General features: G+C 32.0%; 5 protein-coding genes across 7 annotated transcripts; 1 reads left to right on the forward strand and 4 right to left on the reverse strand.

Annotated features, from left to right (window-relative positions):
- Nucleotides 1-3290: 3290 nt before the first annotated feature.
- Nucleotides 3291-4576, reverse strand: LOC106757461. Its single transcript, XM_014640134.2, has one exon. The coding sequence runs from the start codon at nucleotides 4302-4304 to the stop codon at nucleotides 3435-3437; it is 870 nt and encodes a 289-aa protein (XP_014495620.1). The 5' UTR covers nucleotides 4305-4576; the 3' UTR covers nucleotides 3291-3434.
- A 2041-nt stretch (nucleotides 4577-6617) lies between these two features.
- On the forward strand, nucleotides 6618-8593 carry LOC106757130 (probable WRKY transcription factor 69). Its single transcript, XM_014639721.2, has 3 exons — nucleotides 6618-6904; nucleotides 6990-7127; nucleotides 7544-8593. Exons 1-3 carry the CDS (start codon nucleotides 6816-6818, stop codon nucleotides 8091-8093), a joined length of 777 nt encoding a protein of 258 aa, XP_014495207.1. The 5' UTR covers nucleotides 6618-6815; the 3' UTR covers nucleotides 8094-8593.
- A 3787-nt stretch (nucleotides 8594-12380) lies between these two features.
- Nucleotides 12381-16502, reverse strand: LOC106757956 (calponin homology domain-containing protein DDB_G0272472). Of its 2 annotated transcripts, none has more exons than XM_014640824.2 (7): nucleotides 16411-16502; nucleotides 14985-15743; nucleotides 13757-14390; nucleotides 13580-13680; nucleotides 13400-13489; nucleotides 13207-13334; nucleotides 12381-12878 (listed from the first exon to the last, which is right to left on the reverse strand). In XM_014640824.2, the coding sequence occupies exons 2-7, from the start codon at nucleotides 15645-15647 to the stop codon at nucleotides 12734-12736; spliced, it is 1761 nt and encodes a 586-aa protein (XP_014496310.1). In that variant the 5' UTR covers nucleotides 15648-15743; nucleotides 16411-16502; the 3' UTR covers nucleotides 12381-12733. The 2 variants fall into 2 exon arrangements, with proteins under 2 accessions (XP_014496310.1, XP_014496309.1); XM_014640823.2 differs by having other exon boundaries at nucleotides 16120-16496.
- Nucleotides 16503-18319: 1817 nt separating this feature from the next.
- LOC106756980 lies at nucleotides 18320-19347 on the reverse strand. The gene has a single exon (XM_014639571.2). The coding sequence runs from the start codon at nucleotides 19267-19269 to the stop codon at nucleotides 18613-18615; it is 657 nt and encodes a 218-aa protein (XP_014495057.1). The 5' UTR covers nucleotides 19270-19347; the 3' UTR covers nucleotides 18320-18612.
- Nucleotides 19348-20984: 1637 nt separating this feature from the next.
- LOC106757866 (receptor-like serine/threonine-protein kinase ALE2) lies at nucleotides 20985-26812 on the reverse strand. 2 transcript variants are annotated; one of them, XM_014640700.2, is made up of 9 exons: nucleotides 26365-26812; nucleotides 25149-25382; nucleotides 24996-25046; nucleotides 24375-24746; nucleotides 23391-23597; nucleotides 22543-22914; nucleotides 22150-22393; nucleotides 21849-21996; nucleotides 20985-21694 (listed from the first exon to the last, which is right to left on the reverse strand). In XM_014640700.2, exons 1-9 carry the CDS (start codon nucleotides 26372-26374, stop codon nucleotides 21317-21319), a joined length of 2016 nt encoding a protein of 671 aa, XP_014496186.1. In that variant the 5' UTR covers nucleotides 26375-26812; the 3' UTR covers nucleotides 20985-21316. The 2 variants fall into 2 exon arrangements, with proteins under 2 accessions (XP_014496186.1, XP_014496184.1); XM_014640698.2 differs by having other exon boundaries at nucleotides 24996-25382; nucleotides 26365-26811.
- Between the last annotated feature and the right edge of the window lie 952 nt (nucleotides 26813-27764).

Consider the following 27764-nt stretch of genomic DNA (forward strand, 5'->3'; position numbering starts at 1 on the left):
ACGTATAAATGATCGAAGAACCATATGATCACGAAATTCATGAAAGTGATAGGAACATGTAACTCCGACTATGATGTCCTCGATGTTCTCATTGCAGTCGTCAGCCAGCTATTAAAAAAAACGAGACATTTTTACCAAACCAAAACTTTGGCATATAACAATGAAAATTTGTATTTAATTATGAGGAGTTTTGTTTGTAGAAGCAACGGTGTGGGTCCGAATAAGCACGAAGTAATATTATATCTGAAAGTTTTCATAAGAAGTTCAGCCAGATTGATTTGACGGTCCAAGAAAATGAAGAAGGGATTTAAATAAAAATGAGGGATATAGGCTTTTTCCAAGACAACAAGGGAATCCAACAAGAGTGTAACTCCAAACTGACTTTATCTCCACTTTTATTAGTTTATCTACACATAACTATCATGAATAATATGTCATTAAAAGTAATAATTGATTTTGTTTTGGTGAAATGAAATATACACCCTTGAGTTTTTATAAATGTGACTATTTTTAATTTAATTTGTATTTATTTAAACACTCAGTTATTAAATTTTTGTTCTTAGATGATATGATTGATTTTTTTTTTTTTATAAATTTGAGTATTTTTAATTTAATTTATATTTGCTTAAATATTCAGTCTATATATTTTTTTTTATCAAAGGAATAACACGTTAATATCTTCTTCTTTTTACCTTCAACTTCCTAATCAACTTGTAGTTAACTTATTTTCCAATACCTAAATTTCTAAAACAATTAACATTTTGTTAAGTCTGATTATTTATATAAAGAATCATATTAGGCATATTTATACATTTAGTAAAAAAGTTAATTTTCTTGAAATTTTAAGCTTTAATTTTGAATAGAGATGATAAATTTGAATACCTATAGACCTATTAAACGAGAGTCTTGTTAATATTTTATATAAATTAGACACATATTTCATGTGGTGATATCTCTTCACATAAATATCCTTACATAAATATTCTTTAAATACATATTAGTAATATCAAAGTTGATAATACATCTTAAAAATAAACTCAAATAAGTATAATATAATTCTCTATTAAAAGTCTTTTTTATGGTTATTCAAAAGTAAAAGCGAAAATGTTAAACAACATAAAAATAAATATCTATAAACTCATTATCTAAGTTAGTTTGAAAATGACCCATCAAATTTCATTTAATTAGGCTGGTATTCACTGAGAATCATACTTCTTTGTCATGTAAAAGTGGTAACATAAATGGTTAATTGAACGTTCTCTAATCTAATCAATAAATATTCAATACATGTCCAAAATTTTTTATTACTTAACTTTGCTAAAATTAATAAATTTATGAGTAAGGTTGTTAATAAGGAGTGTCATTCACATAAAATTTCAATACTGTTGAATAAATTTTAATTAATAATATTGGAAGGAACTTTACAATCATATTTCAAATATTTTTAAGGATTGAAATATGTTCTTATGAATCTTATTCAGTTCAAATGCTATTTTTTTAAAAAAATTTAATTATAAATATAGTAAAAAAAGATGAATACATTTAGCATATTAAAATATGGAATATGGTTTGTATTTTATTATTAAATATTTAATTCTAAAAAGATTTTCTAAAATTTAAATGAATATTAAAAGAAGTGAGGTATAATTAAGTGATACTATTATTTTCATAAATTAAAATATACATATTTTACCACCTGTAAATATTAATTAAGGTTAATCATGCAGATATTTCAAACCATCCAATAATTTCTTTCAGAGTAGATCATAGGATATAGAGAAAAGACTCAAATAAGTCAATCATGATGACTAAGGTTTTAAAAGGTCACTCCCGTAAATTTCCGCCAACACAACCAAAATCTGATGGCTAATCTTTGGGCCTTTGTTATCGTTTCGAATATAAACGTTGGGCCCATCAGCAGTGGACCAATTCTCCTTATAGGAAGCTTCTTCATACACCTCCATCTATTTCTATTTCTCCTTGTATTTCCAAATTTTCAAAAAATCCCAAAACTATCCTCTATACAAAAAATTAATTTAAAAGAAAATTTTCTATCTCTTCCTCCTTATTTCGCATAATCAAAATTTATTAAAGAATTTAAAATATTATTAGTTGACTTCAGAAAATTTTAAAATCCATTAAATCTTCAATCGATTTTAAAATTTGTTAAAATTTTTGAGTTTTATTATGTATTTTAGCGTATATTTTCCACGTGAAGAAGATGAACAAGATGAACAAGATAGACAGATGCAAGACCACTTCACCAAGACGGAAGACGGAAGAAGCACACTTCCAAGCCAAAACAAGTATCACAACATCCCATCACACAAAATGGAAGAGACCGCAAAAAACACCACAAAAAACATCACACAAAAACCACGAAGAACACACACTTGACAAATGAAAGAGTAATCAACGAAAGGATAATTTATTTATTTTACCAGCGTATTTATTTATTTATTTTTTTAAATTAAGAAGAATAATTAAGGAAATTGGAGGTGCAATAAGAATTCATTGGAGTGGTGGGAGAAACGCCCCTCCTTCTATCTACATGAACAGAGTTAGTTTTTGATAAAGCATTTTTTATTATAAATATTTTTTTCCAAAAAAAAATAGGAAAATGATATTTTAACACCAATTTTTGATACCATTTTGATATTGCACACGTATCAAAATGTGGTTGGATGATTTCAAATTAAAAAAATCTAAGATAAGGACATATTTGGAAGAGAAAAACCAAAGTTTTTTTTTTTTAATTTGAAATCGTTCAACCACATTTTAACACGTGTGTAGTGTCAAAATAATATCAAAAAATTGGTGTTAAAATATATATGTCCAAAAGAATATATATATATATATATATAACTCTAAATCACCTTTTCAAGGAAACAGCTATTGGGCGAAATCACTCGAGAGTCATATTAAGATAAAATAATGGCTTATTGTAGAAAGGATATTCATTAGAAATTGCGTAGCAGATCAAGTGCTGACTTTAAGTCCCTTATGTCGGGAATTCTTTAAAAAAAAAACTCATCCATAAAAATATTTTTTTAATATATACCTCATTTATTAAAATGGGAAAAATTACTTAGAAAAGAGTATCTCTAATTTGTTAGTTTTCCCTAATTTTGATCTTCACTTATTTGTTAATTTTAATCAATTAACCATAAATATTAGAACTTTTAGTATTAAATTATAAGAAGTGTACTGTGAATAGAAAAACTGAATCCAAGTTTATTATAATTACAAGGTATAACAATATTGCAATGTCTATCAACATATATCAGACTTACAAGTTGCAGCATTAATAATTGGCTAACTTTACCCTTTTCCAAATCATGGTACAAGACATGAGAACCTTGTTGTAATTTATAAATAAATAAATCCTCAGACAGCTTTAAAATCCAATCTCACAATGTTTTTGACAAAGAAAACTATACCTTATGATCAATCTCACAATGTTCCACCTGGAAAAATGTTGCACTTGTTCTAAACAAAAAAATGGTGGCCATCCCTATAAGAAGCCTTACTATCTTTACAATCCCAATAGTGAGAGTGAGATAGTAGAGCCACCACCCAACAAAGTCACTAACTCTCACATCCATCAACTGCTCTTTCTTCGCCTCCACCATTACCACCAAACTCTCCACATCATCCCTCAACCTCCACCACCACAACCCACCCAAGCTCGCCGCCACCACCACCCTCTCCACCAATCTAACTTCTCTCTCAACACCAAACACCGTGTCATCCACCACAGGCCTCACCACCATCCTCGCCCAAACCTGCGTCGTCTGGTGCAACCCCACCAGGAAAATCACTCTCATCAACAAGCTTCTCTCCACGCCAAAACTCGACTCACCGGAGTCATATAACCCCACCTCAATACTCCCTTCAATGCCCAAACCAACGCAAACCTGGAACGTGCAAAGGAGAATCCATGCAGTGTAGAGACGAGGTTGAACAACAGTACTGGAGGGTGATGAAGGGTCAGTGAGAGTGATGGTTTTTCCCGTGAAAACGTGCATGAACGAAGCCACGCTAATTATGGACACAAGAACGTAGAGAATGAGAGGGTTGATGTGAAGGGCGAGGGTTAAAACATAGGGAAAGTGGCGCGGTGAATGGTACCAGGTGAGGGTTTGGAGATAGTATTGTGCATCGGAGAATTTGGCCAGTAGCAGAAACGAGAGAGGTAAGAGAAGGGTGAGGATGGTGAAGGTAAAGATGTAGAAGATCTCTTTAGGGGTTATTCCCTTCAAGAGATCTTTGGTTTTTTGCTGCAAACCACTCATACAAACCATGACGAGTGTTTGAATTGCAACAAATTAAACACCAACCAGGGAATCAGTTCAATATTGAGGTTCTGTCTCTAATCTCTATATACGTGACTTAGCAACTATAGATGCCGGAAAAGGAATTAAAAGGTGGTTGCCACGTCTGTTGTTCGTTCGGTTGACATTTTATACGACACTGTCTTAGAATCTTGTTGGAAGATATATAAATGTCAAAAACCATGATTGTAAGTTGATGGAAACTTCATAATTCTTCTCTTTTTTTTATATATCTTTTGCGCGTTGGTTCGCTTTGTGCTAAGACGGTTGTGAAAATTTGTTCATCAAATAGTACTTTGTCTCAAGGCCTACTATTACTTACAAATGTTTTGCCTCAATAGTCTCTTTTAATTATATATATAATAAACGATTTAAAAATATGAAAAGCTTGACCTAACGGATATTATAATTTGTTTGAAGTATATATATATATATATATATATAGGAATGAGCCATTTGGCCCTTCCTTGGTTTCCTGCATTGAATTGTATAAGATTGATCCAAAATGAACATATTAATTCATTGAAAGAGATTAATTTAGAAAGGTGAGGAGTTGGTATAAAAGATGAAGAGTGGTTGTTGGAGTGGATTATTTGTCTTTATTTGTCTATATCTTGTTTGGGAGAAGAGGTGAAGATGTTATGGATTGGTTAATCATTTGCTAAAGCCCGACAATTTCTTCCAAGTTGTGTTGCTAGGCCCACCAAATTCCATTGCCTCCTTTCAAAATGAGAGAAAGAGGAGCAAGGTTCCAATCCAAGTACACCAAACCTATATACATAGCCCTGTACTAGAATGGAACCCCATTTCTTTATATTCTTGTCACCATTTTAAAATACAAATATATCCTTAATAATAATATCATTATCAGATACAAATATAAATTCAAAATTCTTTCATAAATTAAATTATCAAACATTACAATGTGACTCAATCAAATTTACTCGTTAATAGGCACAAACTTGGAATGGGTATGTAAGATCTTATAAGTTCTATCTTCATTGTTGCCATTGCATAGAAAAATAATAAAAATCGTAATGTGTTGATTTATGTTTATGTATTATTTCACTATATCTATTATAAAATTTACAAAGTTACCTCAAATGATGGTCTTTTTATTAGAAATAAATCAGTATCTTTTGTTTTATAAATATTAATACGTCAGTGTATAATGTAATGTTTTCATTCGTTATAGTCTTATTTAAAGATGACAGTTGGTAGGTGTGTGTGATATAAATTCAATAAATCAATAAAAATATCTATTAATTAAAAACTGTTACAACTAAGTTGAAAATTCCAACAATAAATTTCAGGAGACTATCATTTAAAAACTTGTTTGAAAGCAACATCTGAAGAAGAGCTTTGAAAGAAAAAGTATATTAAAATTAGTTTTTGAGTTTCTCTAATTGCTAAGACTATATTTGATTTTTTATAAATTACTGAATTCCATAATAACTCAAATACGTCATAAGTATTTTTTTTTCATTAGCAATTTTTGAATTTCTCAAATATTCTTTTAATTTTTTCTTCAAACAATAAATTAAATAATATTTATTCAATCATTTTCAAGCTCAAGACACTCATCTAAACTAAAGAAAAAATTTAAATTAGATTAGATTATATATATATATTTATCTAATTAGTTTGACTACAATGTTTGTGTTAAAAAAATCACAAATGAAATTTAAAATTGAATAAAATGAAGCAAATATAAAAAAAAAAAAAAAAACTAAATAATAACTATATAAAATAAGAAATGGTTAAAGTTTGAGTCAAAAACAAAACGTTAATAAGATAGTATTACAATCGACAGAGAAATTATTATTTTGATCCATTTTAAGAAAAAAATAATAATATTTAGATAATATTTTTTTATAATATTTAAATATTATCATGTTATTATGTGATTGATCTATAATAATATTTATGATTATTTGAAGTAATTTTAGACCAATTAATTGTTCAAATATTATTAAAAGGATATTATCTAAATATAATTGTAGAAAAAAAAAAGCGAGAAAAGTAAAAAGGGATATTTGTTAAACTACATGTGAGTGTTGGGAGTGGTAGCGTAGTAGTAGCCGAACATGTTTTTAGTATGCGATTGAAGGAGAGTTCGGCCTGAGAAATAGGATTTCATTTTTGGTTGGACATATGAAATGAATTCCACGTGGCAGTGATTGATGAATTTTTGTAGTTAAAAATATCTCTTTATTTTAAGGCTGCTTATTAATACTATATTGCAAGGTGGGGTTGCTGGGGGCTGCGCTGTTAGTGATATGTGCAACTTCTTCATAACTTTATATTAAATGAGAGAAAAGAAAGAGAGAAAGCAACTTGCAGGCTTTGCCATTATCTCTAACATTGTCCTTCTTCCTACTACTATACTATTTTTTCTCTCTCTAATCAATCATACACTTGCCTCTCAAAATCTCCATTTCTCAAACCAACCTTGCACCAAAACAACACAAATACATACCCATGGACACTGATGCTAATGCCTCTTCCCAACCCGACTCAGAACCATTTTCAGAGCTCAAATCATCGGAGACTCAAACATCAAAGAAAAGGTATTGCTTAAGAAAACTGAAAATGGATACAAGATTTGGTAAAGTGCTGTTTGGAAGTTTTATGTTTGAGTTGTGCATGTGACAGGAAACTGGTTGAGAAAACAGTCGTGGCGGTGAGGATAGGAGAGAATGTTGGGAAGCTGAAGAATGAAGGGCTACCTTCGGATTTTTGGTCTTGGAGGAAATATGGACAAAAACCAATCAAAGGGTCTCCATATCCAAGGTGTTCCTTCTTTCTACTACAAAATCATTTCTTCATCGTATGGACCCATACTCCCATATTCACACTCTTTGCTTCTCCTTCTTCCTGATTCCACATCCATTTATAATTCTTAGAAAAACTAACTAGATTCACATTCAAACCCTGAGACTCAAGAGGCATGGAAATCTGTTCACTTTCTTTTTACTTTCACTGTAATCATTTTGGAAACAAGCTAATCCACCTTTAGTGACATGAATCGATTAATGTTGTTAGTTTTGAATTCAACTGGTAAGAATATTACTTTGTTGAATCCTCGAAGGAGAAATTTAGTCTTCAAGGACTCGATCAGACCCTTTAAACCGTAATTAAAATGCTAAATACGTTTGTCTGGTAAACTTAAGCTAGATCTATAAGCTTGGTTTGGTACAATTATGCAGGGGCTATTACAAGTGCAGCACATCCAAAGGTTGTTCGGCCAAAAAGCAGGTAGAGAGATGCAGAACAGATGCTTCAATGCTCATCATCACATATACCTCTACGCATAACCATCCATGCCCCACCACCACAAATTCACCCCAACAACCAAAAGAATACGAATCCGAAACGACCCAAGACCTCTCGGCTACCTCAAAGGAGGAAAATCAAGAACACACAGAAGAAGAGCAAAGGGATGATAAGCCGAGCGATGAAGGTAGAAATGAAGAAAAGTTTCTTTACCTGCAATCTCCAATACGATGCTCCCAAGACATAATAATAGAACAAGAAGACCCTTTCAAGCTGAACACGGAGAAAAACCATGAAAGAATAGATCTCCTATTGGAGGAGGAAGAGCCCCTTTGTTACGGACAAGTGAAGAACATGTCTGGTTCGAAAAGCGAAGAACTTGATTTTTTCGACGAGCTTGAGGAGTTGCCTATGTCTTCATCTTTCTTGCACTTCACGAGGAGCATTTTTTCCGATGAAAGGATTCCCGTTGCCCCTTCTTGATTCCAGCGTTGTTTGGTGTATCTATTGCTTTAATTAACCCATGTTACATATCCATTTTTCAATTCAGAATTCTTCTTATCATCTCTATCCTTTATTCACACCAGATACTGAACCTCTTCACAATTCATCATTTTGTTGGAAACAATAAAATACTATATAATCATTACTCTATTTTTTTAGATATCTATTATTTGTTCACATTAATTAACAAAATAAAGATCATGGAATAATGGGGGCATTGTTGTAAATTAGTAGTATGGAAAAGAAGGCACGAGGTTCTCGAGTGGAGGATGAGATTCTTGCATTGTTTATTTGTGTATTTTAGTATGATGAATGTTGAGTGGTTGATTTGGTGGAAGTGTTATGAGTGCCACACCGTTTTGGCAGTACTAAGATGGATAGAGAAATATGGTTGGAAAAGGTGTATTGTACTGAACTTTAAATCCTCCAAAAGTTGAAACTTCCATTGCACAAAATGCCAAATCCCCGTGCCTTTTTTTTTATAACTTCCTTCTTCTATCTTTGTTTAATGCCTGCCTTCAAGCTCATGAATGTATAAAAATGTTCTGTTATTTACAATTCTTAGAACCATTTCGTGGAAAGAAAATCATAGAAAGGATTAAAATATGATTCATTCACAGATTACGAGATTCATACATGGGACAACAATGTATTTTTTTGGTACTTGAAAATGTTTTTCTTTTTGTTTTTTCAGTTCCAACCAAAGCATGCGTTTCTCGGTAAATAAATACGTAGATAAAAGTAATACATTTTTAGTCCATCAATAAGAGTAATAGTTAGAAAATGTCACACTCTCAATTGATAAAAAGTTATTATTAAGCCTATGTATACGTAAATTTAAAATAAAAACATAGGTAATTTATTTCGTAATTTATAAAAATAAGATAGTTACTCTTTTTTTTTTATATATAAATTTAGGATAAGTCTGTAACAATTAATAACGAAATATTTTCTAACTTTTTTGCTTACATATCTTCTTAAAATTGTGTTATTCTTAAAACTGAAATGATTGTGATTGATGTATATTGTATTTGGAGAAAAGAAAAAGAAAAAAAAATATTTTACAAAGGGATAAAATTAATAGTTATAATTATTTTGTTATTTATACTAGTTAACTTTTTATTACTGTAAAAAATGTACATAACACCAACATTTCTACTAATTTGTTTGAGGTAATCCAATGGTTGAGAACTTATCCAACACGGAGGGATCCACGTCGCAGACCTACACGAATCCAATAACACACGTGCACAGCTACTTTCCACTAATAGATAAACATACACCCAGTCGCACGTCAGAGATGTTCATTGACAATATTTCTTTAAATAATTATTTTCATAATTTATTTTTCTGTAGATTAATTGTTTGCTAAGAAATTAATTATATATTTTCACCTTTTAAAATACACATAACAAAGTTTATTCATACAAATCCTTAATTAGATGACAATCATTTGTTGATATTATCCAAAATCTCACTCACTAGAACCATAGTAAACTGGACAACTTCTGTAAGACTGAAAAAACAAAATGCAAACCCGACATACAATTTCATAGGTACGGTTTAGGAATGGTAACTGGTCGAGTCGGTCACGGATAGTATCTACTTGTAATCTGATTCGTCAGATAAAAATATATACACCACACGACGGTAACCGTTTAAAAAACATTTACAGATATTTTAAAAACCGCAAATACATGTGGATATCCGCAAAAAAAAAAAAAGAAATTTTATATTTTTTAAAATAAAATTTAAATAAAGTTAAAATATATATATATATATATATATAATATAAATTAAATTAAATATAAATTAAAATTTAATTTTAATTAATTTTAACCTAATAAAATATAATTTAATTTAATTTTTAATTAAATTTAATTAAAATATATATAAATTAATTTTTTTATTATTTTTTGCGCGTAGCGGGTACCCGTGGATCGGGTAGTATACTACCCGTACTCAACCTGTTTAGAAGCGGATATTAAAATGTTATTCGCAGGTAATAAATATCCACAAATAATAACTATCTGTCGTAGATTTTATCCACAGATATCCATATCTACAGATTTTTTGGTCATCCCTAATATGTAATAACTAAATTTATTAAAATAAACTATAAGGAAATTTCATTAAAAAGCAAGATCAATGTCGTTAAAAATATGACTATAATATTAAGTCTCACAGTATATATATAAATTAAAAAGTTAAATAATATATAAAACGATGATGCATAAAATTATTATTTTAAAATAAGGTGTCGAAAATGTCATCATATGTTTAATTAGTTGGAGGAGAAAAATAAAAGTAAAAATAAAAAAGAAATAAGAAAAAAAAAGTAAATGTTTGAATGCTAGGTGAACATAGATGAGTGTTTTGAGTGGCGTAATTTAATTTATTTAATAAAAAATAATAATAAATGAGTATAAATATATAAAAAATGCAACATTCATTTGCTTGAGAATCACTGATAATTAATGAACAGAAAGAAAAAAAAAATGTTAGTCTTTCAATTTGAACAGACCCTCAAGTTTTTCATCTTTCAATTTGAAGAGTCTTCCTTGAAATAAGGTAATTGAGAGCAAGATGCAAGCAGCAATTCAATCCATTATTCAACATTTGGGTATGTCATACCAGAACATGAAGAAACCTCGTGTTGTAATTATCAATAAAACTGAACTGTCATATCTAGGAAGAATAAACTCCTATAATACTTCATATCATAACCCAATGGATGGGGGATTAAGACTATGTTCCTTTTGGAAAATTAATTTTAATAAGAATGTGTGGATGAATTTCAGAGAGGATAGATGATAAAGTGATGCTATTTGTTTTAAGAAATTTGAAGATAAAAATAGAGATATTTGAAAGTAAAATTTAAAAAAGTTTGGAAATGATTTGATGAATATGAAAGATAAAAAAAATGTTTTAATAAATTAAGTGATAAAATTACATAATATACTTTTATGGTTAAAATGAATAGAAAATAAAATATAATTAATTAAAATTAAATTAAATTAAAATGTGAATAATTTTTTTTAAATTAATAGGTGTAATTAATTTAGAATAAAATGTGATTGACTAAAAATAATTTTAATTAAATATTGAATTATAAAAAAATTAATACTATTATTAATTAATTACTTTTGTCATTATAACTTTTATTAGTAATTTATTTAAATATTGTACTATTTTTTCCATTAATATTATTTTTAAATATTTTATATTACATTACTGTCATTAAATTATTATTTTTATTATAATTGTTAGTTATCTAAATAAAAATTGTAAATTTAAAAAAAAAAAATCAAAAGCGATTTAGTAATTGCCTTCTTTATCCCTTCTTATCACTTCAACTTAGAGAGATAGAATCTCACGTCTTTCTCTTAACTACTCTTCTCCATCATTTACCCACAAATATATCAAATAGAACAAACACATCTATCCACTTATTCTTTCACAATTAGTAAATATCCTGAAGGAAACAAAACCTAAAAGTTTGGAAGCGCATAAAACAAGTTCATATATTTATTTTTGTTAATAAAAACTTATCATTATCTTTATCATACATAGTCATTATTATTCATTATTTCATAACAAAAATACCAGTGAAGGGTGGATGAAACATCATCCTACAGTTTCATTTTGCATTTTCTTATTCAAATCACTATCACTTTATACATTTTTTTTTCTGCTCTATTTTTCTATGTCAGTTGTCCAAACAAAGCCTTTATTCCAACTGAGTCTCGGTGACGATGATAAATCATCCTTTGAGCAATAAGACGCAACAAAACATGTACGACTGTTTGTCAATTTCTATTACCTGATAATATTATGTTAGAAAAATTTTAAACGGGCAATATTTTAAAAGAATGTGATTGAGCGAACCAGAAATCCACAATATTATAAGAGCACTCAATCAAGACTTGGAGCTTTTATGGAAAATATTAGTATAGTATAATGGGGGAAGATGAAGGATAGATATCCGTGGACAGAGGATACATTGAGTTTGCTTGGTCAACACTGGTGACGACGAAAAGTAGAACTATGGGACAATGGAATTAATATAGAATGATGGATGTAGATGAATTATTGAATTAATATAACATTTCTGCTAAATAAAAAGAGAAGAAAAATAGTTTTTAAAATGTAATGAAACCATTGTAATAGTTATCACTTTGTTTTAACAGCACATTTCTAATTTCAATTATATTTCTTATCTTACCTATTTGCATTATGAAAGATTTTAAAAGGAATAATCGTGCATACATTGAAAATCATATAAACTCCTTTAATTTTCCCAATGGGAATATACTGGAAAAATGACTCATCTCATCTACTAGTATTGCTGCTAAAAGAGCAAGGGTAATAAACAGGAAAGGTCTGTCCATGCTATACATGTATCCATTACCAATTAACTGGATACCATTGCGCAAAGCCGCTTATAACAGCATTAAAAATAAAGTATAATAAAGCAAATGCACAAACCGCAATATGAGCTCTATCTACCAAACGCTCTCAACTCCCACTTGCTTAGCCAAAAGCCTCTGTGAAAGATAAAAAAACATCGATGGTGCCAAGTAACTGGCGGAAGGAAGTGATAGGGGTCATTGAAAACATCAACAGGTAGTTTCAGCCACTACCTTCTCCTGGACAGCCTTGTAGCATTGAAGACTGCAAAGAGGAAGTTTTGATTTTGAATCCCGATACTTATAAGGATTTGAACAATATGGACCAGCACACTTCTCGCGAGGTGGAGGATAACTGAAACAATACAGTTATAGAATTAGCAGAGAAAAAAAGTCTTGATGTGTTTACCAAACAAACAGCCCTAGTTTTAAAAGCATTTGTTGAAATGGGGAAACAACTAAAACCCAATTTTTTTTTTATTGATAAACATCGCAAAGAGTTTCAGTAAGACAGTGACAAAGCCACATTATGCAAAGCTCGATAGATGCACGAATGTTTCCCTTATGAGATAACAGTATTTTAAAATCAATTTTCATTCATTTCATCACCCAAACATATCTAAACAACTTATCCAGAAGATCGTCTAACAGGTCCAATGCATCAAATTCGCATTGCTTAATACCTGACAGGTTTGGAGTTAAATAAGCTAGGCAACCCCATTTCCTCAGGAAAAGTCACAACTGTTCCAGTCGGGCCGATTGTGTATCTGATGGTATTTGACGCATGCATTCTTGCATTTGCTGCCTTTTCCTGCAAAGAATAAATTAATAAAAAATGAAAGTAACAAAAAAATTTGAATGTAGAAAAAGAAATACCTGTGCCAATTCTTCCTGGCGCTTCTTTATTTTCTCTTCTCGCTTTTTTCTACTAGAGTCTTGACCGAGTATTTTTCTGATAGCCTCAGCCTACAAAATGAATTCAAATGGACAAGACTTTTAGTGTAAAATCAAACAGTGAGAGGGAAAAACTGTAATTTGGAGAGACCAAAAATTAACCTCAGATTCCCTGGCAGCCTTCTCAACTTGCATTCTACGCCTCTGTGCAGCTTCGGCTTTCTTCAATTGCTGGTCTACCTCTGAAAGCTTCTCCTTTTGTTCTGTAGTTAAGCAAAATGGTTAAATTAATAATTGAGTATAACATCGATTAATAATACAGTACAGATAAATGCTCACTTCTAGGAGGGGCAGGTGGTAATCCATTGGGAAACTCAATTAAACTAGCACTCGATGCTGAGGCGTCTTTGCTTGATTGTAGGGCTCGTTGACGAGTCGTGAGGGTAATTTCCCTCTTACTGTCCATCAGTACATCAACAGACTCCTTCCTCTGTTTTTTCTTTTTCTTATCCTCAAGCTCACCTTCAGAGCCTGACTCCTCTTCATCCTCGTAATCGGTGTCCTCATACACTCTATCAGATCTAGACTTTTTCTTACCATCTTTGCCTGACCTTGTCGAGGCAGCATTTTCCATATTAGAGAGCTTTCGATGTTTTTTGCTTAATTCTTCTTCATCTCTATAAACTGCAGAAACTTTTGATGTTTTCAGCTTTTCCAAGTACCGAATCTCATCATCCTCATCATCATCATCACCAAATTCCCCATCAAGTACACGTCTCTTTGGTACTCGCTTACTCTTTCGAACTGGTTCAGACTTGTCGCCCAACTTACTAGATGCGTTTTTTGCAGAAATCTTTCCCATCAATGATTCCTCCTTTCCAAGACCAAAACCACCCCTTGAGAAATCCTTCCACGGAACGCCTTGTAGACCACTCCTCTTGTCAGAAGGAGAGTTATTTTCATCTGAATTACTCTGTAATAAAACAAATTGATGAGAGCAATAAAAGCAGATTCTATAATTTAAAAGAAATGAGAAAATATTATATTTATATATAAGAAACAAAAACGCATCCATTCTTCAATAAGAGCGAGATCTAATAAGCCAGTGCTGTCTAACCTCCCACCCCAAGACAGGTCAGATCGTAGCGAAATAGCACTTTATAAAGACTTTTCACCATTAATGATTAATTACATAAAAGGCAAATATCGTCAAACCAAATCCCATACAGGGTATCTCGGAAAAACTAAGCTTTTGGGTGGAAGCATTTAAATGATTCTATATCTAACACTCTCCTTCAAGCAAAATCTCTTTTAGCCTGGCACATTGGCAAGACAAATGCCCACTTTATCTTTCATTGAAATTTAATTAAAAGAGAATTGGAACAAGGATCAAATTCGTAACTAGATACCTAGCGGCTCAGATCAAATTCTCCTAACTTTTAAGCTTTTAGATGGAAGCATTAAAATGGTTTTATATCCCTATAAAAGTACAAGCTACAGATGTTCGGGTTTAAGATGACACAATAACTTCTGATATAAGTTACAGTTACGTCCAAAATATAAACACCTGTTGTTTTTGGCGCGGTCGGGAAGCATCCGATGAGCGAGAGCTCTTCATTGTTGATCCGCTTCCTGAAGCACCATTGGTTGCTGAATTGGCTTGAATAGTACGTGTCACCCCGCCAACCTTGAGTTTAACCTTTTTAACTCGGCTCTCATTCCCCAGTCCATCTTGAGAGCCACCAAACTGCGCCAAATTCACACTCTCAGGATTCCTTGCAGCATACAAATCTGCATTTCTGGAATCTAAATCCAAGCTATCCTTTGCTTTGCTTGAACCTCTCCAATTTGCCGGCGCAAGAACACCTTCACTACAGCGTTTATTATGCAAACCACTCCGTCCAGGTTCGTTATTATAAAATGCTTGGAACCCACCATCCTTTTTACTCTTTTTATGAGATTTATCGTCTTCAGCTCCAGCAACCGATGAAGTTTGAGAGACACAATGATTAAGATTGAACTCCTTTCTCTTGGAATTTGCATCGTAGCCAACATTCTCATCACTGGAGACCTTGCCAGCATCCTCTGACGGTGTTGACGACAAGGGGGACAGTTCATGACCGTCAGAAACAGGCTGCGAATCAGGCCGCGGCCTGCGAGAAGTCTGACTCCTCTTCCTCCTCACAGCATTGCTGAGGCCATCAAATCGGGTACCACCCAAATCCTCCATTAAAACTTTATTACACAACAGCAGAGGTTCCTCCTGTTTCACTTCCTATCACTCCCGAGGGAAAACCCTCACGAACCAAAACCGCTCCCGCTGCAACTGAGCCACACAAAACCATCAACAATCGCGTTGATAATTCTCAAAAACCAAACCACATTATTTCCAATTTAGCCTAACCGTAACCCTTTTCCCACCACCCACTAATATAACATCCGTGAAAAAGTGAAATAAACTCAAAAATCAAATTTTAATGAAGACTGTTCACTTTGAAACCGTTTCCAACAGACTAACAAATTAGGGGCAGTGGGAACTATTGCACAACATTCACAGGTAAAATTGACGGATACGAAGCATACAAATTCTCCTGTTAAGAACAAAAATCGGAAAGCTAAGCACGTAATTGAAGCAAAATAAACATAGAAGAGACAGCGATTAGGTAAAATTGAAAAGAAACAGCGGCGAATTGGGTGAAAACCTCAATGTTGGAGCGAATTATTTGCGACGCAGTAGTTAGCGAAAACCCTCGGGAAGAGGAGTGGGACGAGAGAGGAAGAAGGTATTGTTGGAGAACGGGGTTTGGTTCCGTTCAGCCGTGTTTGGTGTGTGAAGTTGAGGAATTGGGTGTTGATGGAATGGGAGTACGAGAATTAGGGTATTTGGCCCGAGCGGCGCGTGTTTGGGGAAGAAGGCGAAAGAAGAAGATGAAGAAAACCGATATGAGTTTTTGTAATTGTTATTGTTATAATAGAAACAAATAGGGAGTCACCTGCTACTGATTCTTCTGAAGGAGCCATATTTGGAATTCGAAGATCCCTACTCTCCAAAAAGCGCATCCCACAAAACAAACCTATCTTCTTCTCAATAATATACATATTTCTCTTCCTATATAACTCAGTTAGTGTATTTCATATTACTTAATACTTACTTCTTTTAATCATACGTTTTTCAATTTAAATTTTTTACCTATTTTTTAACATTTTAAATCGTATTAATAATTTAAAATGACAAGTTTGTTTAGTTATGCAAGTTAATTTGGATTATTAGTTAATATAATTCATAATTGCAAACAATGTCTAGATCTTCTTAGTAAATTCTAAAAGTAAATTTGAGAATCCATAATATTAATTATCTGACACAATGTAAATAAAATGAAAAGGTATAATAAATACGTTTAAGTAGATACAATATTAAAATTATATTTTAAGTATAGTTTAAAATGTTTTAAATTTTAAAGAATTTTCAGATTATTTTTAAATATTTTCATAAGTAATTTCTAGAGCATAAAATGGAAACATGTTTTGTTGACATGACACCTAAAGTAACAGTGCATCAATTGGAGTGACCTTTTCGTGAACAAACACGATATACACTGACCAATGTGATTAAAAAAAACTAACTTATATAATAAACTTTTCACTTCTTTACAACTTCACTCAAGGTGCAAAAAATACATTTTGAAAGCATTAGGCTATTATCTGTAATTATTAAACGAATATCATAATATTCTTTATAATAATAATTGTTAACAATATTATTATTAGTAAGTTTAACATTTTGAGAAAGTACACCACTACTGATTTATTTTGATTGTCTAAGTATTAATTTATTGGAATATTTTAGTTAATTATATTTAAATATTTTAACCATTAAAATATTTCTTTAGAAATGTTTCAAGTAAAACTAGATAAAAAAAAATCTCACGTATTTTTAGTACTTATTCGACGAAGAAAAAGATAAGAGCTCGTTCAAAGAGATACTTAAGTTCAATTAAGAGGTGAGATGACAAATATTTAATTACTTTGCTTAAGTGAAGCTTTTCTTAGGCGAGAGATTTTAACTTAAAGTTAAGCATTTGAAGTTTTTATTATAATCAAAATTTAGGTTAATTTATTTTTGTGGTGTGAAAAAGTTTTTAAAATTCTCAAACAATGACTAAACAACGTTATTTCTAAGTTCTAACAATAACGGATTGTACATTAATATATTTTTTTTAATAGTCATATAGCTAATTTTTCGTATTGATGTAATAAAAATTAAACTCTTGCAACTTTTAATGTTGTTTAATTATTTAATGACATCGTTATATTCTGTATATATAAAAATTTAAAAACGCGGTTAATGTTAAAAAGAATGTAATTATAATTAAACATCTTTAAATTTTGATATAAATGTTGATTTTGTTAATATATTTTTAAAAGTTGAAATAAAAATAAACTAAGTTTAATTTACTTCAAGAATTAAAATTTAACTATATCCTAAACCAGGTTTGTACTATAATTTGTATATTTAGATTAAATTCTGAAATTTTTTACTTTCCAGTACAATAATTTGCACTTTACATAACGACTATTTAATAGTTTGTAGACAGTTTTATCTCTGTATTTTTATTTTGTATCTTTTACACTTTATCTTCATTTCTTCATCATTTACCATATATTTTATTTTTTATCTTTCTATCTTTTTATTTATTTTATTTTTATCTCTTACATTTATTTTATTTTTATTTAATTGCTTTATCGTCATTTTTATCTCTTTGTTTTTATTATTATTTTAATTACAATAAAATCTAATAAGCAAATATCAGTATTTTAATGGATTTGGTAAATCTGAGATCATGAATATAAAGTTTGAAGTGAAAGAATTAAAAAAACCATGCATAAAATAAAAGACGTGCCCTCCGACATTATCATTAAATAAAACTGCAGAATTGCAGCTCCTCATGATACAACCATACCTACTCAAATGGATTTAACCCTATCAGTCCATCATCGTTTTTCAAAACTTACAAAATTTCAAAACCCTTGAGCCCTCTTGCAGTGTGATTTTTCACGATCACAGCAGTGACCACGAAACAACCTTGCAACGAAACGATAACGAACACAAGTAGTTAATATAAATATGATATCACTGGACGTTCATGCATGCATGCATCCACGTTCATCTTTCTTGTTCTCCTCCCACGCAATAATCAAACCAAGATAAAACGGTTACGACTATTAACCATCCCTTCCATGATGGCCAAGCAGTTCCCACCAAGCTGATAGACAGTGTGAGATTCATCGGAGAAGGGAATGGTAACTCCGGGGGATTCCACAAACGCGTCCTCACAGGTTGCTTGGTCAGAGAGAACGGAGCTGAACTTGTAATAAGCATCAACCACATTCTGTTGGTTCAACAATTCCACGGCATCGTTCACAGTTTCCATAATGCTCCTGTATTGAGACTTGCAAATGGCGAGGGCGCCATGTGCCCTTGGGTCGGTGTTAGGGTTTCTCAGTGCCTCGGAGATGATCTTGGCGACCTTCTTGCTTTGGGCAAATGTGGCTTCCATTTCGGTCTCGAGAGCCTTGATGGGGTCGAAGGTGCCTTCCAGGGATGGGGCAATAGTTTCAACGCAGAGCGCAGGGCTCTCTGTGTCTTGGCAGAAGTCTAGGATGTGGAGGCTGGGTTTGAAGAGGTTGTCGACTGTGTTGGATGGTGCGCCGAGGATGTTGTTGGGGTTTACGAGGAGGGTTTGGGAGGAAGACGGGGAGGGAGAAGGAGATTGGACGAAGGCGTGGGTGGTGGACTGTAAAAGCGAAGTCAGGGACACGATGGTGATGAGAAGGTTTTTAATGGAACCCATTGTCTCGGAGCTTCTCTCTTATTTGGTTGGAGAATATAATGTTTTTTGTGATGAAAACAGAGACAAGACAATGGGTAACCTTGCTACGAAATGATAATGAAATGGTGAAGCTTTATAATTGAGTGAAGCCTGAAAATAGGATGCGGCTAACTGCTGTCAACAAATTCTTCGGAGTTTCGTTGTGGTTCTCGTTAGATGCTTCACGTTGGCCGCAGTTTCTGTTGCTTTGCAGTGAGCAATTCAGGGAGCGTCACCTGATTAGAAAAACTCCAAGTTGACTTCGTAACAATAATGAAAAATAGCGAAAATTAATGTTCGTTTGTGTTTTTTTTAAGAGTATGATACTTTTCCACATCTTAAGTTCATTTAATAAAATTAGAAGTAAAATAAAAAATTCTTTGAAACCGTTTAATTATTATTTCACAATTTTTTATTGGGATAAAATGGTTTAACAAAAAATAATTTCTGTATTTAAGAAAAAAAAGTGAATGATAATATCACATACGTGTAAAAAAAAAAATAGTGTCAGTATCATTGTCAATAAAATAATAATAGAAAAATGAACTTTGATTTTTCAAAAATAGATTATGCCCCCAAACTTACCCTTTCTTCAATCTCTCATGTCTCCATTCTATTGCAGGCTGAGGTTTTTGAGTTTGCCACTAAGTCTGATATGGCTTGATATACATAGAGATTATTTGCATTTTTTCTTAGGGTCAAATGCTTTTCACACGCCATTTTTCTCTTTACAATTTCACAAATTACTATTTTATTATAATATTTTGTTTATATTTATTATTACTATTTTAATATAATATTTTATTAAAAATATGATTTTCTTGTTCAAAATTATACCTCTTTAAAGAAAATATTTTAAACAGAACATTATTTTTTTTTCAAATGAACTATATATTATAGAAATATTTTCTGATTTTTTTTTCTTTTATAAGATGGAGAGTAAAAATAAAATCAAAAAACAAAAATTATATATATCAGTTTTTATATATTTTGTTTTTCTTTTAAATTACTAATTAAAACACATTTAATTTATTAAGTAATATAAAAATTTTATATTAACCTTTTTTTGGTAATTCATTTGATAACTTATTTATAAGATTTCTAATATTCTCATGTTATAATTTTTATCCCTTTTAAATTATTTAAATTTATTCAATTATTATTTAATACTTTTATTTTATACTTATATATGATTATTTATTTACATTAGATATTAGAGAAAATAAAACGTATTCTTTTAAATGCTTAATAATATTATTTTTCATAATCTTCATTTTTGTAAAAAAACTTATGTAATTTAATATTTGAAATAATAAAAGATTGGATAATGATATATGGATCCATTCCTCATAAAGATAGGACAACATTTTCATATTGAAGATGGGGTTGACCTTTTACTTAAAAAAATAGTCAAATTTGTACCAATATCATCTTCAAGTAACACCATAAAAGAAACAACACTTGATTCACAATTGAAAATAATGATGATTTAATTATAATTATTTTATTATGTTATTAATATTATATAATTGTAAAAAAAAAAAAAAATCTTCTAGAGAGAATGAAAAAAAAAATATTATTTTCAAATTTTAAATGTTAATCATGCAAATATCCGGTAGGGTCAAATGATACCTTGACACCCTTCAAAAGCAAAACTGTCATTTGACAACCCAATATTCGTAAGCTAAATCAGCGTATGGAAGAATGCAATGAATAATCTGTAACAAACTGAAGAATACAAGTATTCATATTTTCAGGTCAAAAGATAAATAAAACTGAGCTACTTGGCAAATTTTGTTCTATTTATACAAGCTGTTATCTAAATCTTTAAATAATTAATCTGCTAATTAGAATATTTGTTACTACAATCATGTTACCAGCAAAATGCTTAAATCCTGAAAATTTTCAAGGTTTAAACCCAGCTGTAGAATTGAAAGTGCTCCAAATCATGAAGTTAAAAAGTTTTGATTGAAAGCTTGAAGGCCTGAAAAAAAATTGGAAACCGAACATTTTGGCCTTTTCTCAGTATTTATCGTCCTTCACAAAGATCTTCAGAGAAAACCACAGTCCTTGAAATGTTGTCGTTTTCAAAGGCACTTATGCCAGAGTATGGACCCGAAGAGAATACAGAAGATGTTCCATCAAATTCAAAAGTGCTAGAGGACTGTCTCAGGTTGGCTCGAGTATTGGATGAGGCCAACAGCGAATCATGGTATTCTGTGACGCGCTGCACCATTTTAAGTGACTGCACCACTTCACCCATTGTGGGTCGCTGGTTTGCTTCGGGAGCAACACAGGCTGCAGCAATAGTGCAAACACGTACAAAATCTTCTTTAGGATACTTTCCCCCGAGACTTGGATCAACAATCTCTTCCAACCTATCCTTATCTCTAAGGATTGGCCTAGCCTGAAAGGAAAAATGGACTTTACTACCCAGTGTAAAAGTTTCAGAGTATAGATTTAACAAATTAAATTTTCAATATTTCCAAGTCTGCAGAAGATATGAGAAGAAGATCTGAACTTCAAATAAATAATGGGATTGAGAAAGGTGTGGAACTAACCCAAGTAACAAGGTTCTCTTGCCCAGTTGGCTGTGACATATCCACAGGCTTCCTACCGGTAAGCAGTTCCAGTAAGACAACGCCATAGCTATAAACATCACTTTTAACAAGTAGGTGTCCAGTCATGGCATACTCAGGAGCTACGTACCTACACATAAATTATTCATTAAATCTTAAAAAAATAAATTATACGGTAAAACTAATCTGAAAAAAAAAATTAAAAAAAAAATATATATATATATATATATATATANTATATATATATATATATATATATATATATATATATATCAAGGCTAACCCAAATGTCCCCATGACACGAGTAGACAAATAATTTGATCTGCCTTCAGGTGCTTGCTTAGCAAGACCAAAATCTGCAACCTTGGCGTGAAAGTTGTTCTCTAGCAATATGTTGGATGCCTTGAAGTCTCTATGTATTACACATGGCTGTGAGTCTTCGTGCAGGTATGAAAGCCCCCTTGCAGCATCAAGCGCAATTTTCATTCTGGTGTCCCAATCCAAAGGACAATTAATTCCCAAGGGACCTGATAGAAACAATGAAGGCTAATTTCAGTTCAAGGGAATAAACATGTTTAGAAAAACTAAAGCAGATAAAATAAGTCAACAATAGAACAAAGAAAGCATATAACATTCGATGCTAAAAGCTGAACCGTGATTTGAAAAACTACATTACCATGAAGCCAAGCCTCCAAACTTCCATTGGGAACAAGCTCATAGCAAAGTAAATTTTGTGATGAATCACGATTACTGAAGTATCCCACTAGTTTTACAAGGTTACGATGATGCAAGCGGCTAAGCATCTCGACTTCCACCAAAAACTCTTTGTCACCCTGTTGCCCTCCACTTGTAAGCCTCTTAATTGCAACAGGAGTACCATCATTCAAGACACCTTTAAAAACTCTTCCAAACCCTCCTTCTCCAAGTACGCTCGCTGTTTCAAAGTTGTTTGTTGCTTCTTTAAGCTCTTCATAAGCAATAAAGCGTGTACTGCTTGGGTGAGGAAGAGAACCCACAGCTGAAACTGTACTCTCTATCCTTGGCTTTTCTGCATGAGAGAAAACATTAGTAGCAGGGACAAATGGAAACAAATTTTAAACTATATCTACAATTATTTCTACCACTATTAATGCCAATCCCATACAAATTTCAACAGCGTGTCCTTTCTTCATAAATAAAGCATTTGGAGCCTCTCAAACATATTATGTTCTACCTTATTGTTTAAAAAGTAACAGCATCCTACATGCAATCCTAAAGAAAATTCGGTAAGGTGCAGGATCCGTTGGCTGATAGTTGAACCAGTAGGTTATTTGTCAAACTTATACATATTTAATTTTGTGAATTTTATACTGCACATATTATACATAAGTTAGAGTTATCATTTTAATATGAAATATTGAAAGGGTCTATATATAGACCCTGATATTTCCAAATTATGCAAAATATGGGATGAATAAAATGATTCATGCCTTTAAATGGAATCCAAAATAAGTTATAGAAAAAGCTAAATTTGTAGATATTTACCAGTTTCCCCAGGAGGAGCGTTTGCTTTGGGCAGGAATGTACATAAACAGAATATAAGGACAGATATGATACCAATAAAGATTATGCCAATAATAATTCCAAGAATAATAAACAGATTTGAATGCCGTCCTGAAGAACCAGATGATGATACAGCGGTAGGTGAATGATACGAAGGGGTTTTCACAGGTGATGCAGCTAACCTAGGAGCTGAAACAGAGAAAGACACGTTATTATATACAGGGGACACTTTCTCCACTCTCATAGTTCAATAGCAGTAGAAAAAATGGTCTGGCGATAAATTAGATAAAGACCGAGGCTTTGATATCTATGTAAACATCAGATTCAAACTGTGTATGTAAATAGACAATTATTGATTGATAAAATGCATAAATAGTGGTTACGTACAGCACGTCTCTAGTAACATTCATAACATTAACGATCACAAAGCAGCAAAAAAAATACTTTCATAAGGATTATCATTGTCTGTTGTTTACTCTAAGAATATAAAATCTACGAAGAATTGTGTAGATAACACTCATCAGATGTCAAGAGTAAAGACTAGACCCTTTCACCGTAAGTAAAGCTCAACCTTCTATACACATTTCACAATCAACAAAGCAGCAAAAAAGTATCATAAGCATAAACATTGTCTGTTGTTCACTGATAAAATACACTCTATGAAGAATATCTGAAAGGCTAGCAAATGGCATGATGTAATGAAAAAGACCTCTTTAGCATAAACATAACTTCCTATTCTCTTTATCAGTTCGGCAGAAATAGTGAAATGAAAACAAAACACAGATGAATAAAGCTGTAGCAATAAGATCTATATGCTTCTCCCATTTGTTATCTATATTAAAGACAGATATAGACAATGCACTAGGTTATCTATACAATAATAATCTCCTGGTTACTTCCAGTGATCAAGAACATCAAAGCACCACTCATTATCAATGACATAATTAAATACAAAGGCTCAATTACCTTGTGAAGGCGCTGGTGGTTCAAACCAAGTTATATTGAGAAGTTGGTATCCACCCACTAATCGAGGGTCTAGTTTAACCTTATGCATTGAAAGCGAAGAGTTTATTTTAGAAACTTCACTGGCAGAGAAACTGATGCCTTTATGTGGAGTAATATTCATTGATATATTTAATGTTGATACACTGAGAACATAAAAGTTTATCAGTTCAATCTGGGTATTTCGCAACCCAAGCTGGACAGCTAATTCATTAAGAAAATCATTCCAACTAGGACTTTGAGAGACATTCGAAAGAAAAAGGTCTAGCTTTATGGGATATGCACAGTGGCAACTCTTACTGGCTCTTTTCAGCACCATGTCTTGTTTACAACAATCTGGCAGAATAAAAATTAGCAACCATGTCATTATCAGTTTCAAGGTTCTAAAGTTAAAAAAAAAAAAACATGAAATATAAAGTAATGTTTATATTCAAAATTAATTTGCTATACAAGGGCATGCCAAATATTTTAAGGTAGGCTCGCTTTTAAAAAAATGAAACAAAAGCATTTAAGAGAAAACTATTACAATTTTTTTAAAAAAACAAAACAACTATCTATCTGTGAGAAGAAAAAGTGATGACATACTGGATACATAAGGAGACAATGGTGGCTGAGTTGAAGCAGAAGGGCCTGCAGCTGCAGGAGCAATATATTTAAAGCCAGGAATTGGATCTTTCATTTCACTCTTCATTTTGAATGGTATAGATAAATGTGAACTTTTAGGGGACTGGCCAGTACTTGAGAAAGGACCATATGAGGGTGGACTGACTGGTGACGATGCTTCAATTGGCGCACCTTGAGAAAGCACATGCTTTGACAAATGGAGACTTGCTGGTATAGGTAGATCGTGAACAACAGCAAAGGCCAAAGGCTCCACTGTTTTATCATTTTCACCAGCCACAATCATAAATGCCAGGCAAGATAATATAAGCATCCATTTCAGCAGCAAGCCTTGAAACCTTTTTAGCATACCTACATTATTAGTAAAAGGTCAAAATCAACTATAAAGGATACTTAACTAACACTAAAATGCAAAAACAAGAAAATGAATCGCTTCTGCAAAACAGCCTAAACTGAATTATGATTGTTTCTCAAGAGAAATCAGTGACAATAATCAAACCTTCGTAATGAGTATTTTCATTTAACATCAGGATTGTGTTTCGAAGTTTCAACAGGTTTCTGTCGTGTTCATACAAAAATAACCTGACCAGGTTTGGCAATATGTTCCTTCAAGTGGCCTTCGGGCGACGGAGGATTAAATTTTCGACGAAAGCAATACTTTCAATGAATTTATATTTTATGATTCAAATAGCTTTTCAAAATGAAAGAAACAGAGTGAAATAAGATATCGACATGTAATCTTTCTACTCGTCTTAATAAAAAATTTATAACTACTTTAATTTAAGACTCAAAAAACTTAGCCTCCATGAAGGCAACATCCAAAAATAATAATCACAGGAGAGTCATGGCTATGGAGGCAACATGCAAGGTTCGATCACAGTAACTCAGTGCAACATCATTAACAAGGTTTTAAAGATTTTTGGCAGCATTGTCTGCAATTTCCCGTAACATCAAGGATTGCAACCAATAATTGGCCGCAGTTTGAACCCTTCATCAACATTCTACACCAGGTCAACAAATTTCACCAGATCAACTACAGAGCAAGCTCTAGGTACGCTGACCACAGATCCAAACAACTTATACACTCTACATGCCGCAATTTACAGTTAAATGCACAACACCACTTAATGATTGAGCAGCAGTTCTAGGAGAAAATGATACCACACGTGAAACTTCAAATTGTAACTCCATTAGGTTTCTTAGTTACTAGAACAAAAAAAACACTCAAGCAAAACTCCGATTCCAGTACCTCGCGTTTTCCAATGCATATACTACGAACAAACTAACAGAAAACATTAATTAAACAAAGGAAGAACGCAGAATAGGCGATTACCTATTGACATGACCGTCACCGTTAATTGCACAAACGGCTCAGATCTAGGAGCAAGGACCGTCGGCAAATGAAAGCGAAGGTGGATCGGAAACCTGAAATCAGTGATATGGCTACGGATTGAGATAGTGAACTCCGAGTCAAACTCGTCATAGCGGAGTCAAATCGGAGAAACGTGATTTCGAGCGGAAATGGCGTTTTTCAGTGAGTCAGTGCAGAAAGTGGATTTCTTTTCTGATATAAATAAATGAATTGGGTTGCAATGGTTTTTTATTTTTGTTTTCTGGTGTTTCGGGTTCCGTTGGGAGGGATTTTTAAATGCGGGACCCAAAGGTGCCTGATTAACAGAAAAGAACAAAGAAACGGTAAGGGCCCAAAAAAGAAGCTACGACTACGAGAGAGACAACGGGTGATGGCGCGCCTCGCCTTATGTGTTTATTTTGTTAGTCGTGTTGCGGTTGGTGAGGTGTTTCAGTGGGGGTTTGACTAATAACACACGTCAAACGGAGATTTGTGACCATTATATATTTTTTATTTAAAAACTAAATAAATGATATATGTGTTTTAAATCACAATATTATTTTTAATTTAAAACATAACTATTAATAGAACACAGTCATAGAGAGTGTAATACAATGCAGTGTCGGTGGTGATTCCGTTAGGAAGTTTCAACGTTATTATTTGTAGTTTCTATAAATATACTAATAGTTGTAATGCAACTTTATTATGTTTTTATTTATTTTCTGTTAATTTTTTAGGTCTTGGCATGAGAGGCTATGGGTCATACCCGAACTTAATAAAGCAAAGGGATTGGATTAAGTAACAATACAAGAAATAGGCATCTTGATAACAGAAAAAAGAGAGCAAATAATGAAAGAAATTATGGCATAAAGTAAGAGGAATGTCATAAAATTCATGTTTCTTCTCCAATTCTTGGTTTAACCAACCTACGTTAGGTGAACCTAAGTTAGGCGAAAATAAGTTTAGGCGAGTTTTTACCATGTTTCCAAACTTTATTTGAAGTGGTATGGTTGAACTATATAATCTCTTCAAGTTCAATTGTTATGAACAGATTTGTATTTTGTCAAAATAAATAAAACAAAAGTAAATATTTTTCTTGCAAAACGAGGTTTTCAATGGAAATAACTAAAGTCTTCATTTGAGCATGATTACTCTTAAAGGGAAATGAAAATAAAATGGTGTCTTGGGTGAAAACAATTTTTTTTTTTTAAGAAAAAAATACTATTTCTTAACTAGTTTTTTCAATTTTTACTTTTCTTCTAATTTCTTCTCCATTTTCTTCAACCAAATATTTTTGTTAATTTTCATGTGTAAATAGGTTTGCAATTGTCCTTGATTTTTTTTCTTGCACGTAGCTAATTTTATGCAGTTTATTTTATTTG

This window comes from Vigna radiata, chromosome 3, assembly GCF_000741045.1.
Source record: "Vigna radiata var. radiata cultivar VC1973A chromosome 3, Vradiata_ver6, whole genome shotgun sequence".
NCBI lineage: Eukaryota > Viridiplantae > Streptophyta > Magnoliopsida > Fabales > Fabaceae > Vigna > Vigna radiata.

Excerpts from the sequence above, each read along its gene's own strand:
- LOC106757461 (XM_014640134.2), bottom strand. The coding sequence starts at position 4,304 with ATGGTTTGTATGAGTGGTTTGCAGCAAAAAACCAAAGATCTCTTGAAG.
- LOC106757130 (XM_014639721.2), top strand. The coding sequence starts at position 6,816 with ATGGACACTGATGCTAATGCCTCTTCCCAACCCGACTCAGAACCATTT. Across the intron at positions 6,905-6,989 it reads ACTCAAACATCAAAGAAAAG|GAAACTGGTTGAGAAAACAG; the intron begins GTATTGCTTAAG and ends TGCATGTGACAG. Across the intron at positions 7,128-7,543 it reads AAAGGGTCTCCATATCCAAG|GGGCTATTACAAGTGCAGCA; the intron begins GTGTTCCTTCTT and ends ACAATTATGCAG.
- LOC106757956 (XM_014640824.2), bottom strand. The coding sequence starts at position 15,647 with ATGGAGGATTTGGGTGGTACCCGATTTGATGGCCTCAGCAATGCTGTG. Across the intron at positions 14,391-14,984 it reads GACCGCGCCAAAAACAACAG|AGTAATTCAGATGAAAATAA; the intron begins GTGTTTATATTT and ends GTTTTATTACAG. Across the intron at positions 13,490-13,579 it reads AGGCTGCCAGGGAATCTGAG|GCTGAGGCTATCAGAAAAAT; the intron begins GTTAATTTTTGG and ends TTCATTTTGTAG.
- LOC106756980 (XM_014639571.2), bottom strand. The coding sequence starts at position 19,269 with ATGGGTTCCATTAAAAACCTTCTCATCACCATCGTGTCCCTGACTTCG.
- LOC106757866 (XM_014640698.2), bottom strand. Across the intron at positions 23,598-24,374 it reads ACCACCAGCGCCTTCACAAG|CTCCTAGGTTAGCTGCATCA; the intron begins GTAATTGAGCCT and ends TCTCTGTTTCAG. Across the intron at positions 22,915-23,390 it reads CGCTCCTCCTGGGGAAACTG|AAAAGCCAAGGATAGAGAGT; the intron begins GTAAATATCTAC and ends TCTCTCATGCAG.